The sequence below is a fragment of the Leptopilina heterotoma genome, unplaced genomic scaffold (assembly GCF_015476425.1).
Source record: "Leptopilina heterotoma isolate Lh14 unplaced genomic scaffold, ASM1547642v1 Lhet_23, whole genome shotgun sequence".
NCBI classification, from domain to species: Eukaryota; Metazoa; Arthropoda; class Insecta; order Hymenoptera; family Figitidae; genus Leptopilina; species Leptopilina heterotoma.
The window spans coordinates 689607-707257 of record NW_025110948.1 but is presented as its reverse complement, the minus strand read 5'-3'; the positions used below and the strand labels follow the sequence as shown (position 1 = coordinate 707257).

The 17651-nt window shown below is 22.9% G+C and overlaps 2 protein-coding genes across 2 annotated transcripts in view; one reads left to right on the top strand and one right to left on the bottom strand.

Moving 5' to 3' along the window:
* Positions 1 to 9126, bottom strand: part of LOC122502466 (SKI family transcriptional corepressor 2) — a 187819-nt gene extending 178693 nt beyond the window's left edge. The window contains exon 1 of the mRNA XM_043612531.1: positions 8975 to 9126. The gene's annotated coding sequence lies outside the window, so the exon portion shown is untranslated. The remainder of the gene's footprint in view (positions 1 to 8974) is intronic.
* Positions 9127 to 9557: 431 nt separating this feature from the next.
* On the top strand, positions 9558 to 16840 carry LOC122502465 (uncharacterized protein MAL13P1.304-like). The gene is made up of 8 exons (XM_043612530.1): positions 9558 to 10023; positions 11501 to 11794; positions 12277 to 12449; positions 12861 to 13363; positions 13785 to 13927; positions 15410 to 15640; positions 15736 to 16184; positions 16282 to 16840. The coding sequence occupies exons 1-8, from the start codon at positions 9957 to 9959 to the stop codon at positions 16813 to 16815; spliced, it is 2394 nt and encodes a 797-aa protein (XP_043468465.1). The 5' UTR covers positions 9558 to 9956; the 3' UTR covers positions 16816 to 16840.
* The last annotated feature ends 811 nt before the right edge of the window (positions 16841 to 17651 follow it).

Here is a 17651-nt window from a genome sequence, read left to right as displayed (position 1 = left end):
CTTTGGTAAAAAATCTAAAATTATCGGAAATTATCAAAAATTCAAAAATCCGAATTTTCAAAAATTCAACATTTTTCCCTCTCTTTTATAAAATTTAGCTTCATTATTTTTGTGCTCTTGGAAAATACTTTACTTATTTAATAGTCTTGACTTTTTGGTAAAAAATCTAAAATTATCGGAAATTATCAAAAATTCAAAAATCCGAATTTTTAAAAATTCAACATTTTTCCCTCTCTTTTATGGAATTTAGCTTCATTATTTTTGTGCTCTTGGAAAATACTTTACTTATTTACTAGTCTTGACTCTTTGGTAAAAAATCTAAAATTATCGGAAATTATAAAAAATTCAAAAATCCGAATTTTCAAAAATTCAACATTTTTCCCTCTCTTATATGGAATTTAGCTTCATTATTTTTGTGCTCTTGGAAAATACTTTACTTATTTAATAGTCTTGAATCATTGGTAAAAAATCTAAAATTATCGAAAATTATCAAAAATTCAAAAATCCGAATTTCTTAAAATTCAACATTTTTCCCTCTCTTTTATAGAATTTAGCTTCATTATTTTTGTGCTCTTGGAAAATACTTTACTTATTTACTAGTCTTGACTCTTTGGTAAAAAATCTAAAATTATCGGAAATTATCAAAAATTCAAAAATCCGAATTTTCAAAAATTCAACATTTTTCCCTCTCTTTTATGGTGTTTAGCTTCATTATTTTTGTGCTCTTGGAAAATACTTTACTTATTTAATAGTTTTGACTCTTTGGTAAAAAATCTAAAATTATCGGAAATTATCAAACATTCAAAAATCCGAATTTCTTAAAATTCAACATTTTTCCCTCTCTTTTATGGAATTTAGCTTCATTATTTTTGTGCTCTTGGAAAATACTTTACTTATTTAATAGTCTTGACTCTTTGGTAAAAAATCTAAAATTATCGGAAATTATCAAAAATTCAAAAATCCGAATTTCTTAAAATTCAACATTTTTCCCTCTGTTTTATGGAATTTAGCTTCATTATTTTTGTGCTCTTGGAAAATACTTTACTTATTTAATAGTCTTGACTCTTTGGTAAAAAATCTAAAATTATCGGAAATTATCAAAAATTCAAAAATCCGAATTTTCAAAAATTCAACATTTTTCCCTCTCTTTTATAAAATTTAGCTTCATTATTTTTGTGCTCTTGGAAAATACTTTACTTATTTAATAGTCTTGACTTTTTGGTAAAAAATCTAAAATTATCTGAAATTATCAAAAATTCAAAAATCCGAATTTTCAAAAATTCAACATTTTTCCCTCTCTTTTATGGAATTTAGCTTCATTATTTTTGTGCTCTTGGAAAATACTTTACTTATTTACTAGTCTTGACTCTTTGGTAAAAAATCTAAAATTATCGGAAATTATAAAAAATTCAAAAATCCGAATTTTCAAAAATTCAACATTTTTCCCTCTCTTATATGGAATTTAGCTTCATTATTTTTGTGCTCTTGGAAAATACTTTACTTATTTAATAGTCTTGAATCATTGGTAAAAAATCTAAAATTATCGGAAATTATCAAAAATTCAAAAATCCGAATTTCTTAAAATTCAACATTTTTCCCTCTCTTTTATAGAATTTAGCTTCATTATTTTTGTGCTCTTGGAAAATTCTTTACTTATTTAATAGTCTGGACTCTTTGGTAAAAAATCTAAAATTATCGGAAATTATCAAAAATTCAAAAATCCGAATTTCTTAAAATTCAACATTTTTCCCTCTCTTTTATAGAATTTAGCTTCATTATTTTTGTGCTCTTGGAAAATTCTTTACTTAATTAATAGTCTTGAATCTTTGGTAAAAAATCTAAAATTATCGGAAATTATCAAAAATTCAAAAATCCGAATTTTCAAAAATTCAACATTTTTCCCTCTCTTATATGGAATTTAGCTTCATTATTTTTGTGCTCTTGGAAAATACTTTACTTATTTAATAGTCTTGAATCATTGGTAAAAAATCTAAAATTATCGGAAATTATCAAAAATTCAAAAATCCGAATTTCTTAAAATTCAACATTTTTCCCTCTCTTTTATAGAATTTAGCTTCATTATTTTTGTGCTCTTGGAAAATTCTTTACTTATTTAATAGTCTGGACTCTTTGGTAAAAAATCTAAAATTATCGGAAATTATCAAAAATTCAAAAATCCGAATTTCTTAAAATTCAACATTTTTCCCTCTCTTTTATAGAATTTAGCTTCATTATTTTTGTGCTCTTGGAAAATTCTTTACTTAATTAATAGTCTTGAATCTTTGGTAAAAAATCTAAAATTATCGGAAATTATCAAAAATTCAAAAATCCGAATTTTCAAAAATTCAACATTTTTCCCTCTCTTATATGGAATTTAGCTTCATTATTTTTGTGCTCTTGGAAAATACTTTACTTATTTAATAGTCTTGAATCATTGGTAAAAAATCTAAAATTATCGGAAATTATCAAAAATTCAAAAATCCGAATTTCTTAAAATTCAACATTTTTCCCTCTCTTTTATAGAATTTAGCTTCATTATTTTTGTGCTCTTGGAAAATTCTTTACTTATTTAATAGTCTGGACTCTTTGGTAAAAAATCTAAAATTATCGGAAATTATCAAAAATTCAAAAATCCGAATTTCTTAAAATTCAACATTTTTCCCTCTCTTTTATAGAATTTAGCTTCATTATTTTTGTGCTCTTGGAAAATTCTTTACTTAATTAATAGTCTTGAATCTTTGGTAAAAAATCTAAAATTATCGGAAATTATCAAAAATTCAAAAATCCGAATTTTTAAAAATTCAACATTTTTCCCTCTCTTTTATGGAATTTAGCTTCATTATTTTTGTGCTCTTGGAAAATACTTTACTTATTTACTAGTCTTGACTCTTTGGTAAAAAATCTAAAATTATCGGAAATTATAAAAAATTCAAAAATCCGAATTTTCAAAAATTCAACATTTTTCCCTCTCTTATATGGAATTTAGCTTCATTATTTTTGTGCTCTTGGAAAATACTTTACTTATTTAATAGTCTTGAATCATTGGTAAAAAATCTAAAATTATCGGAAATTATCAAAAATTCAAAAATCCGAATTTCTTAAAATTCAACATTTTTCCCTCTCTTTTATAGAATTTAGCTTCATTATTTTTGTGCTCTTGGAAAATTCTTTACTTATTTAATAGTCTGGACTCTTTGGTAAAAAATCTAAAATTATCGGAAATTATCAAAAATTCAAAAATCCGAATTTCTTAAAATTCAACATTTTTCCCTCTCTTTTATAGAATTTAGCTTCATTATTTTTGTGCTCTTGGAAAATTCTTTACTTAATTAATAGTCTTGAATCTTTGGTAAAAAATCTAAAATTATCGGAAATTATCAAAAATTCAAAAATCCGAATTTTCAAAAATTCAACATTTTTCCCTCTCTTTTATGGTGTTTAGCTTCATTATTTTTGTGCTCTTGGAAAATACTTTACTTATTTAATAGTTTTGACTCTTTGGTAAAAAATCTAAAATTATCGGAAATTATCAAACATTCAAAAATCCGAATTTCTTAAAATTCAACATTTTTCCCTCTCTTTTATGGAATTTAGCTTCATTATTTTTGTGCTCTTGGAAAATACTTTACTTATTTAATATTCTCGACTTTTTGGTAAAAAATCAAAAATTATTCAAAATTTGAAAAATCGTATACAGACAGAACTCTGATTTTATTAATATAGTTTGAATGTTTCTTAAAATTGAATTTTTATAGAGAATCTAATCAACAAAGTATAAATAATTGAATTCTCTTGACAAATTTTAATAAAATGTTTAAGAATCATTTCAATTTTCGAGCAATTTAATGAAAATTGTATTAAAAATAATTGAAATTCTGCCAAGAATTTAATTAAAATTTTTTGAAAAAAATTGAATTTCGGAGAAAAATTTGATTATTTACAAAGATAATTGAAATTTTGACAAGAATTTTTATAAATTTTTGAACATAATTGAATTTCTGCAAAGAATTATACTTTTGAAAATAATTGAATTCTTTTGTGAAATTTTATTAAAAGAGTAGACATTAAAAACCATTGAATTTTGACAAAATTCATTAAAACTATTTTGAAAGAAATTGAATTGTTACAAAGAATTTCATTAAAATTTTTTGAAAATAATTTAATTCTTTGAAAAAATTTAATTAAAAATGTATTGAAAATATAGGCAAAGGTTTTTAAAATAATTGAATTTCTTTGATAAATTTAAATACCTACAATTTTTAAGAATAATTTCATTTTTCGAGAAATTTAATGAAAAATTGTATTAAAAATAATTGAAATTCTGCGATGAGTTTTATTTTTTATGAAAATAATTAAATCCCTCAAAGAAAGTGTTATTATTTATGAAAATAATTTGTAAATAATTGAATTCCTGGGAAATTTTTATTTTTATTATTTATGAAAATAATGAAATTTTTGAGTAGAATTTTGTTTCAATATTTTTTAACTAATTGAATTCTTTTGGGAACTTTTATTAAAGAAGTAGTAGATATTAAAAGTCATTGAATTGAGGAAAGTTTTTGAAAATAATTAAAACTTTACCAAGAATGTTATTAAAATTTTTGAAAATGATTGAATTTCTGAGGGGAATTTTACTACTTTTGATTTTTGAAAATAATTGAATTTCTGCAATAATTTGTTATTGCTTGAAAATTCAATTTGTTTTAGTGTTTTTAACTATAATAAAACATCTACTTATGAAAATTGTAAACGAAACTCTTTTAAAATTGAATTAATTTCGAACTATATTTAAGTAAAATTAGATATTAAGAATAAACGCACAATAATAACTTTAGAAAACAACAATTTTCCAGGATTTCGATCAAAAATTCCCAGACTTTTCCAAAGTTTATAAGATTCCCTAATATTTCCAGGTTTTCAGGTTGCGTGGCAACCCTGAATAAAAAATTAATCCAAATTTTTGGCATCAATTTGGTCCACTTTAGTATCAATTTGATACTTTAAAGAAAACTGTGAATGTACAAACTTGTCAATATGTGAACTATATTTAAAAATTAAAAATATACATTTTTCTTGCACATTTACTTTTTGAAAACTGAGATGATGATGATAATAAAGGTATAAAGTACAAGGAGAGAAAAGGGTCATTAAATCAATTTTTTAAAATTTTACACTCCTTAGGGTAAGTTTAATTATCCTTTTTTCGTGTACGTGAAAGCTTATTACAGGGGCACCTCAAAACTATAAAAACATTTATAACCACGAAAAAGTAATTTCCAACAAAATGAAATTAATGAACAAAAAGCAGAATAAAAATTGAAACACTCAAAAAATAAAGAAGTTAAACGATTGTAGGAAGAAAATGTTCAAGAATCGTATATATATATAGTATTTTTGATCGTTGGAAACTCGATCTCTCGTCCCTGGGGTGCAAGTTATAGTTATAGTAACAGAGCCTATATATCTGAGACTCGAAGGTAAATGGAGGATGGAATCCTAACTGAATCTCTTCCCTTTCGAAGATGTCTTTCCCTTTTCTTATACTACTACTACTCTCTCTATCATAAAACTCGATGTGTCTATCTCTATATATGTACTTTTATGCCCACACCCTCAAAACCTTATAACGGTGCGCGCTCCTCCCTTTCGAACGTCCCACCAGTCCCTTCGGGCAACCAATCCCAAGTAAAGTTTGTTACACAACTCGACGAACTTTCGAAAATGGTCCAGTGCCTTCGAGCACAGTAAGCCGTTCTTGTTCCCTTGTTAGTAGACTTTACTCTTTGGCGCAGATCTTTGCGGAAACCGCAACGTATAGTTCACTCTCGCCAACTTCCTTACCTAACTATAATTCTGATTTCTCTACCATTATAACTTGCCATTAACGAGGATCCTATTTTTGCTATATAACGTATACATATATTTATGATTTTTTTTTCCATTTTATGTATACGGTATGTTCTTGAAGATAAATTGAAATTTTTGAAATATATATACGGAATTATGTATAATAACGATTTTATTCTAATTCAATACTTTTGAATTTCATAAAATAGACTAAAGGACCTGGTAGGAAATATATACTTTACAGTTTTGGGTCCCAAGCGATTTTCCTAGAAGTTTTTCAATTTAATAGTTTTCTTAGTCTTCAAACTGAATGAAAAATTCAAAAATTGTAAGAAAATCGACTGGGACCCAAAACTAATGTATTTCCTGCAAGTTTTAACCATTGTTTATAAAAAAAAGTAAATTGTTTAACAATTTAACTGCTTTAAATAATTTAAAAAAATTTCATTTAGGAAAAAACACTTAAAACCTATTAGCGCATGGTTTCAGCCTGATGCTATGGGCATTGTTAATAAAAAACAAATTGTTTTGGCTAATTTTGAAGAAATAATAAACAATTTTAAAAAAATGCTTACACCCCACTCTCTAAATTTAAATTAGCAAAAATGTTTACTATAATTTCAATTAGTGACGGACTTTTTGCTTTTGAATTAGTAAATTTTACTAAAAAATTAGTAGTAATGACTATTTTTTAGTAAAATTTAATAATTCAAAAGCAAAAAGTCCGTCACTAATTCAAATTTAGTAAATATTTTTACTAATTCAAATTTAGAGAGCAGAGAAAAATTTTATTTAAACCGCAAATATTTAATTTATTTGAGTTAAATAAAAATATATATTTGTCTCAAAGTCAACTCAATTATTTATTTGTTTTAAATAGAAATTTTACTCGACACAATAAGTAAAACTTTTATTTGCACCAAATAAAATTTTATTTAAACAAAATATAAATTTATATCTTTTTTTTGGATGTAAATATATTCACATAATTATTTTTATATAAGAAATATTTATGTTAACTTGAAAATAAATATTTCGTTAAATAAAATGTATATAATTAAATTATAGGAAAAACAAATAAATTTTTATTTACTGAAATTATTGCAGTTCAATTACAATTTTTTTAATGTCACTAAAAATATTTACATTTATTTGATAATTTAATTTAATTCAACTCAGAACCAACTAGACTTATTTATTTGTCTGAAATAAATATTATTTGGTTTAAAAATAAAATTTATTTGGTTTAAATAAAATTTTATTTAGTTCAAATAAAAGTTTTGTTATATGTCTAATAAAATTGTTATTCAAAACAAATAAAAATTACTTGATTTACACAAAAATTTTTTAATTCAAATAAGAATTATTATTTCATTTAAGGGCATTTGAACCATGATGACGTCACAGTCTTAAAACACATGCTTTGCAGAACCTATGACGTCATAATGGTTCAAATGCCCTTAAGTAAAAAATATTTCATTCAAAGAAAAATTATTTCATTTAAATAAAAATTGTTGATTTAAATAAAAAATATTTAATTCAATAAAAAATATTTGATTCAATGAAAAATTATTTGATTTAATTAAAAATTAACTAATTTAAATTAAAATTGCTTGATTTAAATAAAAATTATTTGAATAAACAGAAATTAATTAATTGAAATAAATATTACTTGAGTTAAATAAAAATTATTTAATTCAAATGATAATTATTTGATTTGAATACAAAATATTTGATTCAATGAAAAATTATTTGATTTAAATAAAAATTATTTGATTCAATGAAAAATTATTTGATTTAAATAAAAATTACTTGAGTTGAATAAAAATTATTTAATTCAAATAATTATTTGATTTAAATAAAAAATATTTGATTCAATGAAAAATTGCTTGACTTAAATTAAAATTATTTGAATGATTAGAAATTAATTAATTCAAATAAATATTACTTGATTCAAAAAAAAATTATTCCATTTAAATAAAAATTATCTGATTGAATTAAAATTTAACTTATTCAAATAAAAATTGCTTGTTTTAAATAAAAATTATTTGATTTAATTAAAAATTATTTAATTCAAATAAATATTACTTGAGTTAAATAAAAATTATTAGATTCAATGAAAAATTATTTCATTCAAAGAAAAATTATTTCATATAAATGAAAATTATTTGATTGAATTAAAAATTAACTACTTCAAATAAAAATTGCTTGTTTTATAAGTAAAAATGATGTGATTTAATTAAAACTTAATTAATTCAAATAAATATCACTTATTGAGTTAAATAAAAATTATTTGATTGAATAAAAAATTATTTGATTCAGAGAAAAATTATTTGATTTAAATAAAAATTATTTAACAGGAATAAACATTCATTTAATAACAGTCAAGTTGTATATTTAAATTATGTAAAATAAATTTTTTTAGTTCTTATCAGAAAAAAAATTTTGCAATTGCAAATATTTTCATTGCTTTGAAGAAAAAAAATTACTTGTTTTAAAATTTAAAAAAAAAAATATATTAATATTAATTCTGGCGTAAGATTAATTAATTAGTAATAAACTCATGTTTTTGTCAATTAAAGAAAAAGTTTCAATACTTCCTCCTAAATAAACCGTATATTATGTGTGTTTTTTCTTTGTCTCAATATATTGAGACAAAGAAAAAACACGTTTTTCTTTTACGTTTCAATATCGACTAAAAAGATAAGTCACAATAATAATTAATAATGTAAAAAACTTACTCCGTTTTTTCCCCTAATATTTTCACTTTTTCATTTAATGATATTCGGCTATTTAAATTTGTCATACAAAATATTATTTTCATTCGCGATAAATATACATTTTTTTCATAAACATTCGATATTTTTGTCAACTAAAACTGAAAACATTCGTCAAAAAACGAATGATTGTGAACATTTTTTCCGGAAAAAAACAACAATTGACGTACAACAATAAATCACACAAAATCAGAACGCAAATCAACAATATAATGTTCAAAACATAATAAATATCATTGACTCACATAGACAATCACTTTTTTGCACAAAAAGTTGTCAATTCAAATAGAAATTTACAAATAAACAATAAAAATCAATCAAGAGAGAAAAAAATTTGAGGTTAGGAATACCTGTTCACCTGATACTTCCAACGATGGATGTTGATTTCACACTTGCCGTCGATATACATATAATCCATTAAATACTTTTATGTAATTACTCAGATTTTTCACAAAAAACTATTACTTTTACTACTTTTTTGATAGATTTATCAGAAACTTTTACGGATACTGCCATTTCGTGTGAAGAACATTATTTCACATAATGAAAACTTTATCCCGCCTTCTGATAACTTCCGTCAATGAGACGCACATGCGCACTGCATGCAAAATTTGGCGCGTACTTTCAAACTCCACATACTTGTAACGCTAAGTAAACAATTTCTAACAAATACAAAAACAAAATTTATTGAGAATTATATTCAATTAGCGTATTTATAGAAGCCTGGTAATTAATTTCTTTTGTTTATTTCAAAATATTTGAGAATAAAGAAAATTCTCTCTGTGAATTTGAAATTGGCGCCAAGTTTTTTGCGAACAACCGGAAACTAATCAGAGCGTGGATTTTTTCTGATGCGTTTCTGAACACATTTTAACTATATAGTTTATTGCGAATGAAAATACACAAAGAAAAGTGTTAAATATAAACTGTAAACAATCGTGTATTTTTAACGTTAAATTTATTATTATTAATAATAATGTGAGAGAAATAAACTGAAAGTAAAATTCATACTGAAGAATTGTTAAGAATTTGATAGCGTTAACAATTGTGCCGGTTCATTGATTTATTGATTGCAAGATTTTCATTTGTTTATTGTACTGTCATGTCAGTGTTTGTTATTATAATGTGCGGTAATGAAAAAAACTAATTATATCTAATTAATAATCGTTTGATTAATCGCAATCCTAATATAATCATACGTATATTAATCGTAAATACGTAAAGAAAAAAAAACCTCCTCCAAACGTCAAACAAAGTGCGGACAACGTGTTTCTGTTCGTGTGAAATGAAAACAAGGTGAAATATTTAATAATATAATTACCAAAGGACAATATGATGAATGAGGAGGAAAATTGCATGAGCACACTGTCGAGAACCTCGAGATCTTTATCGTCGCCAGGTATTATATTTATTTTCTTTTTATTATGAAACTATTTTTCCAAATTATAACCTATATTTTGATGTAATATTTGTTTTTATCGTTTTTATTATTTAGACAGTCAAAGTAGCTTTATCGATGAGACGGAAAAAAGTCATCGTAAACAAAATTCCACTTCTGGTAAAAATATAATTTTTATTTACAGTAGATTTTCGTCATTAAATTTAAATTAATAATTGGGAATAACTCTTTGAATTTACATAAGTTATTTTCTCTTTTCCCTCGCAGCACTTTTCTTCTTTATTTGAAGAAAATTAAAATTCGAAAATAATTCTAGTCATTCATTTTTTAATTTAATTAATAAAATTAACCGAATTATATTAACCAAAATTAATTAAATGGAAATAACCGTAGTTAATTATTTAATTAAATTGAATTATCTATTTAATTTTTGTATTTTATTTATTAGTTTTCATTGTTTCTATTTTTTCTAATTTAAGTAAATTAACTAATTAATTTCGTCAGATATTTAAATTATTATTATTTGTTTCTAATTGTTAAAAATTTAATTTCAATACAATTTAATTATTTTTTTAAAAATTAGATATTTATTTAATATTAATTCAATTAAATTCATTTATTATTAATGTTAATTTAACTATCTAATCAATTTTGGTATTTAATTTACTGCTTTTAATTGTTTGTAATTCTTCTAATTTAATAAAATTAGCTAATTAATTTCGTCAGATATTTAGATTATTATTTTTTGTTTCTAATTTTTAAAATTTTAATTTTAATAGAATTTAATTAATTTAATATTTTATTAATTTTAATTTAATAGAATTTAATTTCAATAGAACAGAATTAAATTAATAAAAGTGATTTTAAATTAATTTTTTTTTAATTATTAATTATTAATTTAATTTAATTATCTAATCAATTTTGGTATTTAATTTACTGCTTTTAATTGTTTCTAATTCTTCTAATTTAATCAAATTAGCTAATTAATTTCGTCAGATGTTTAAATTATTATTTTTTGTTTCTAATTTTTAAAAATTTAATTTTAATAGAATTTAATTAATTTATTATTTTATTAATTTTAATTTAATAGAATTTAATTTCGCTAGAACACAATTAAATTAATAAAAGTAATTTGAAATTAATTTTTAAAAAATTATTCATTTAATAGATATTAGTTCAATTTAATTGTCTAATCAATTTTGGTATTTAATTTGCTGCTTTTAATTGTTTCTAATTTTTTTAAAAATTAGTTTAAAATTACTTTTGTTAATTTAATTGGTCCATTGATTGAAATTAATTTTATTGTTTCATTTTTTTTTAATTTATCGAATTAAATTTATTTTTATCAAGTTTTATTAGTTAAAAAACTATTTTTTTTGTTAATTTCATTAAAAATTACTTTAAATTAACTGAATTTCCAAATTGAATGTTTTGTTGAAATAGAAATATTCATTTACCTGTTTTTTTTTTTTTGCAGATGAATGTTCCGATGGAAGCACAGCATCGTCTTTAAAGAGAAAATTGCGAAATTTACCATCGCCAAGCGATGGTTCATCATTAGGCGATCGATTCACCTATTCTTATAATAGAATTTTCCACAAAAAACAAGACTTGCTTTATCACTTGCAAGAATTTTCGAATAGCATTGAAGAACAAGATGAAAATGAAATAAATTCTGCAACAAGAATCACGTCCCTTGTTGATTCATCGAAACTACAAACTCCTCGAGCTCGTCGAAGAGCAATAATGCACGAAACGATGGAATCTCAAAGTAATTAAAAACTCTTTGTTTTTTTTTAATTATGTTCCTAAAATTTCCAACTTTCAAATGAACGAAATTTATTTATTTCTCCCTCAAAGTGAAATTTTATTACAAGAATTTCGTGTTATTGTTTAAAAAAAATTGATTAAATTTCTAAATGTTAAATTTAGTTTTTCAATTTTTATTGCAATCAGTAATCTTTAAGAAAATTATTTCATGAAAAATATTTCGTTCATTTAAACGTTTCAAACTTGTGGATCATTTTTAATTTTAAAAAGAGATAAAAATTCGTTCATTTGAACGTTGAAAATTTGTTGAACGCACAATTTTTACTTCAATAATTAATTAATAAAATAAATACAAATTATAATTCTTTATTAAATTCACATAATAAATACAATAATTGTGGAGAGTAATTTCTTTTAAATTTATAAATACGCTGTAAATAATTTTATTTTTATTTTTATTTCATATTTTTGCATATTTTCTAGTACCGCAAAGTATCCGAAGGAAAATTCCACGTTTCATGAATGGAGAAGAATCTGAAGATACTCAAAATTCCTCAATATCCGATGACCTGAGTGAAGAAAGATTGAAATACAACAATAACAATGAAAAATCAACTGAAGGAGGAAAATTCGACCTCTGCGGAAATGAGTTAAAGGTGAAAAAAAATTTATTTTTACGTTTTATTTAATTTCTTAATTATTTTATTTGATTCCAAATAATTATTTTATTCGAATGAGAATCATTTGGTTGGAATAAAAATTATTTGATTCAAAGAAAAATGATTTGATTCGAAGAAAAATTATTCGAATATGTAATTACTTTATTCGAATGAGAATCATTTGGTTCGAATAAAAATTATTTGATTCAACGAAATTTTTCAATTGCTCAATTAATAATTTGTATAAAACACAAATTTACAATTACTTGAAACCTTTTCTTTCTTTGGTAATTATTTCGAAACTATGTTTTCAAACAGCAATCTTTTTTTAATTCTCTTAATTTCTTTCATATTGGTACAAAAGTTTTTATATCTGATTACAAAATACTAATTTTTATCTGACTTCAGGCAGAGACTAAAAAAACTTCACTCTCTTGTTCACCTGTTAATTATTCAATTAACAATTCAATTTCAAGTGGTCAAAGGAAAAAAAAAATTGGCGGTTATCGGCCAAATGCGATACTCGTTCGTAATTTGAGTTCTGAAAATGAATCTGACACTGAAAGTGAAAAGAATTCTAATTCTATTTTAAAAATGGAAGAATCAATCTTTTCTTCTCAACATTGTTCGAAATTTACGGGAATAATAAATCAAAGTCAAACAGTTAAAATTGACGGTGAATTTGAAGAATTTCTTGAGAATTTATCGAAAAATTCACAATCAGCTTACAGTACACCGCAAAAGAAAACTAATAATAATAACAATAATCGAAATTGTGATGAAAAATATTTCTCTGCGCCGACTTTCGATAGAAATGATTCTTCCGAATTGATTCGTCGTGTTTCGCAAACAAAATCGACAAATTTTTTCCAGACTGACAAAAATTTTGAGATTCCCATTTTAAAATTGAGGTAAAAATTAATTACAATTGTAAAACTATGTAAGAGTTTAATGACAAATTTCCTTTTTCTTTTAATTTAAGATTTTTTCACTCTTCTTATTTGAAACTTGAAATTGAAATCAATTTCAAGTTTCAAATAAGAATAAAAAGAGTGAAAAAAATCCTAATTAACTATTTTTATTTTTATTTGAAACTTGAAATTAAAACCAATTTCAAGTTTCAAATAAAAATAAAAAGAGTGAAAAAATCTTAAATTAAAAGAAATTGCTAAACTTTTTTTTATTTTAATGTAATTTCATTTGACTTAGAAATTAGAAATTTTGATATTTTCTGCACTAAAATTTTAAGATTGTTATAAAAAAAGAAAAAAAGTGATTAAAAGTTATTTAAAAAATTTCAATTCACATAAATTAATTTTGTTTTATAATTAGGTCTCGAGATTCGTCACTTTCTGCGAGTGGAAAAAACAATGAACTTCAGGATATGAAAGCTTTGTTCTCAGAAATTTCTGATGTGGGATTTAAACAAGAAAATGCATTTGGCGATTCTGGAAAATTTCATTCGACTCTAACGGGTATGTTTTAAATTTATTTAAAACTAAATTCAAATTCTATAAATAATTAATTATTCCAGAAAATTTCAATTATCTTTATAAATAATAAAATTCTTCGAAGAAATTCATCTATTTTTCAAAATTTTAATCAAATTCTTATCAAAACTTTTCTCAAATTCAATGATTTTTAATATTTATTATTTTAATAAATTTTTCCAAAAGAATTCAATTATTAAAAAAAAATTTGACGCAATCATTCAATTATTTTTATAAATAATAAATATTTTTATAGGAAATCAATTATTTACAAATTTTTTATAAATTCCGCAATCATTCAATTATTTTCGTAAATAATAAAATTCTTTTAGGAATTCAATTATTTTTAATGCAATTTTAATAGAATTCCTTGAAGAATGTAATTATTCTTAAAAATCTTATTAAAATTCGTCTAAAGAATTTAATTATTTAAACATTTGTTGAAAAATTTTTTTACGAGAATTTAATTTTAAGAAACATTAAGGTAATAAATTACTTATTTTTCTATTTAAATAATTAAATTCTAGTAGAATTTTCTATTAAAAATTGATTTAAAAATTAATTTCAGTTAAAAGTTTGGATTATAATTAAATATTATTAAAAGCATTATAACGTGGATTTTTAGAAATAATTGAATTTTGAAAAGATCTTAAATTGAAAATCATTGAAATTCTTAATGTTTCATATTTTTAACAAACAATTCTGTAGAATTAATTTTTTTGAAAAAGTTTAATTGAAATTTTAGAAAATTGAATTTAAACAAATGTATTTGAAAATTCTTAAAGAACTTTTTCCAAAATTATATAAAAGTAAAGGAATTATAGAAGAATTTTAGTTAAAAACACTATAGAAAAAAAATTTAATTTTTGAGAAGTTAAAAATTATTGCAGAAATTCAATTATTTTCAAGAGTAATAAAATTCTTCTTAAGGATTCAATAATTTTTACAAATAATAAAACTCATCGCAGAATTTTAAATGTTTTTCATACAATTTTAATTGAATTCCTTGAAAAAAGTAATTATTTTCATGCAAGTTTTAATAAAATTCGACAAAAGAATTCAATTATTTAAAAATTTGTTGGTAAAATTCTTTATGAGAATTCAATTTTGAGAAACATTCAATTATTTAATAAATTATTTACTTTTGTATTTAAATAATGGAATTTTTGTAAAATTTTCTAATAAAAATTGATTTCAAAATGAATTTTCTATTATGCATTAATTGAAGAATTTAGGAAGAATTGAGTCCCAAAGTTGTAAAGTTTAGTTTTTAATTAATTAAAATTGTAATAAATTCTTAAATTTAAAGTAAAAAAAAGTCACAAACTTTTTTATTTTACAATAAAAATTATTTGGAAACTGGACTCGGCGCAATAAAATCAAATTATAATAGTAAAAAGAAATGTAATTTTTGAAAGTATACTCGAAAATCAAATTTTTCCAATTGTATTTTCTTTTCCCTTTCAGAATGTCGCGGGTCAGGTTTCTCAATTGGGCGAAACTCGTCAATTTCTTCTGGGATTCAAATTAAATCCCATGACAGTTCACATTTTAAAAACGTTCCAATTTCACCCACTGATATCGCAAATTCAAATTCAGAGAAAGAAGCAAAAAAAGCGGAAGAAATCTTTCATTTAAAAAATCCGGATTCAACTAATTCTCCAATGGAAACTGAATCGGACATTTCGCCACTAAAAAGTAATTTGGAAATATTCCCTTCTTTCTCTTTTACATTCTTTGTTTTAATTCTTTAAAAAAATGTTTTTCTAATCCACTAAATTTATATTTTTCAGAATTAAAAAATGTCGGCCAAGAAATGGAAATTTCTATCGAAAGTTTAGCAGAAACAATAATATTAGATGATTCTTTAAAATTATTTCAATCACCAATCGGCGATTCAAATCATCAAGATCAAAGAAAATGGACATTTCAATGTAAAATGAATGAAAAAAATTCTCCCGACATTGTTCGACATGAAGAATCAATAGAAATGAAAGATAATCCGTCAATTAATATTTTTCAACGTAGTGCACATTTTAATTCAATGAAACTCGCCAAGTCTAAAAGTGCTACGATTCTCGATAATAAAAAATCATCGACTGATAAAAATCCATCAGCGAATAATTCCACATCAATGTCGAAACTTTCATTTCTTTTAGAATCAATGAAAAAAGAAAATCAAGATCGTTGTCCCTTCACGATCTCTGAAAATGAAAAGAACAAAGAAATTCCAATAAAGGAGGTAAAGAATAAATTTTTTACTTTAATTTTTCTTAGAAAAAAAAAAAATTTTTTTATTTAAATTTCTTATTTTTTACGTAATTTTCTTTTTTCCCCAGTTTCCACCTGAATCTTCGAGAAAATCAGAGGAGAATTTCTATAAACTCAATACACATCCAAGTATCACTCGATTGGCATTATCAGGAAACGAAATTCTTCCTTCAGAATTGATAAATTCTGTTTCGTACGATAATACACCGAGAAGACAAAATTTCTTCATTCGAATGAGAAATTTTTTACGACGCATTTCAAATCGTTTGACGAAAAAAAATTCTTCGTCATCAGCCAAGATTTTATATCAAAATGCTAGTTGTCATTTTGAATCGTTTACGAGCTCAGGATCACAGGATAATAACGCAAAAAGATGTTCCACCTCCTCGGATGAATTGGATAAACAAAATTATTCCAGTCAACGTTTTAATTCTGAAACGGAAAGTTGTCTTTTAAACGGAATTCACAGCGTTCGAGTAAAGAGTTCACCGGTGGATATTATTTCACCTTCCAAACATCAGAATCATCGATATATCAACGACGATCAATCGGAGGTAAAGGAATTTTATAAATTAAAACCATTCTTTCATTGCGATGTTTAATATTTTGTTTTCAATTAAAAATTAAAAATTTTTTTTTACGGGCGGGGGAAATTTATTTTTATATTTTAAAACAAAGAAAAATGTTGAAAAGAGAAAAATTTTTTCATGCATGACAAATGTAAAAAAGGAATAGTAAAATCGTCCTTTCGCAGAATGCGGAGTTAGAAAATTGTTTCGCTGAAAAAACGAATAAAGAAAATACGAGAACAAGAGAGAAAATTGAAGAATCTTTTATTAGTGACATCGTGTTTGAAAATCGAGAACTTCCATGTAAAAGTGCAGTCGAGACGAGTTGTTTTTGCTTCAAAATGTGTCTGTAATAATTCTACGGTCGATAGAAAAGGAAACAGTCAAGTAAAATTCTTTTTATCAACTCTCAGTAAATGAAAAGAAAAATGCGATAAATCGCAAATATTTATGTATTTTTAAATACATTTATAATTTTAAAGTTTTTTAAGCCTAAAGGTTGTTTCTCAAAATTAGAAAAATTAAGATTTTTGTTAATTTTTTTCAAAAAGAAGAAATATTCTAAATTTTTATATTTCTCTGTAAATTTATTTCTTATTTTACATTTTGGAAAATAATTTTTTTCAACATTTTTTTAATGTTTTTTCAAAACTTCATAATTTTTTGAAGTTTAAAAATTATTTCGAAGCTTTGAGTTCTGTAAACAATTTATTCCAAAATTTTTCGATTTTAAGAAATATTTATTTTAATAATTGTTTTTATTCTTTCTAAAACTCATTTAAAAATCGTTTTAAACATTTTTTAAAAATTAACAATTTTCACTGCTTTTGAAAAAATTAATATAACATTTTGGATTATTTTTAAAGAAA

Bases quoted from the DNA above. Each gene is read 5' to 3' on its own strand.
- LOC122502465 (XM_043612530.1), top strand. From the start codon at position 9,957: ATGATGAATGAGGAGGAAAATTGCATGAGCACACTGTCGAGAACCTCG. The intron at 10,024-11,500 runs GTATTATATTTA...TTTTTTTTGCAG, and splicing joins GAGATCTTTATCGTCGCCAG to ATGAATGTTCCGATGGAAGC. The intron at 11,795-12,276 runs GTAATTAAAAAC...CATATTTTCTAG, and splicing joins CGAAACGATGGAATCTCAAA to TACCGCAAAGTATCCGAAGG.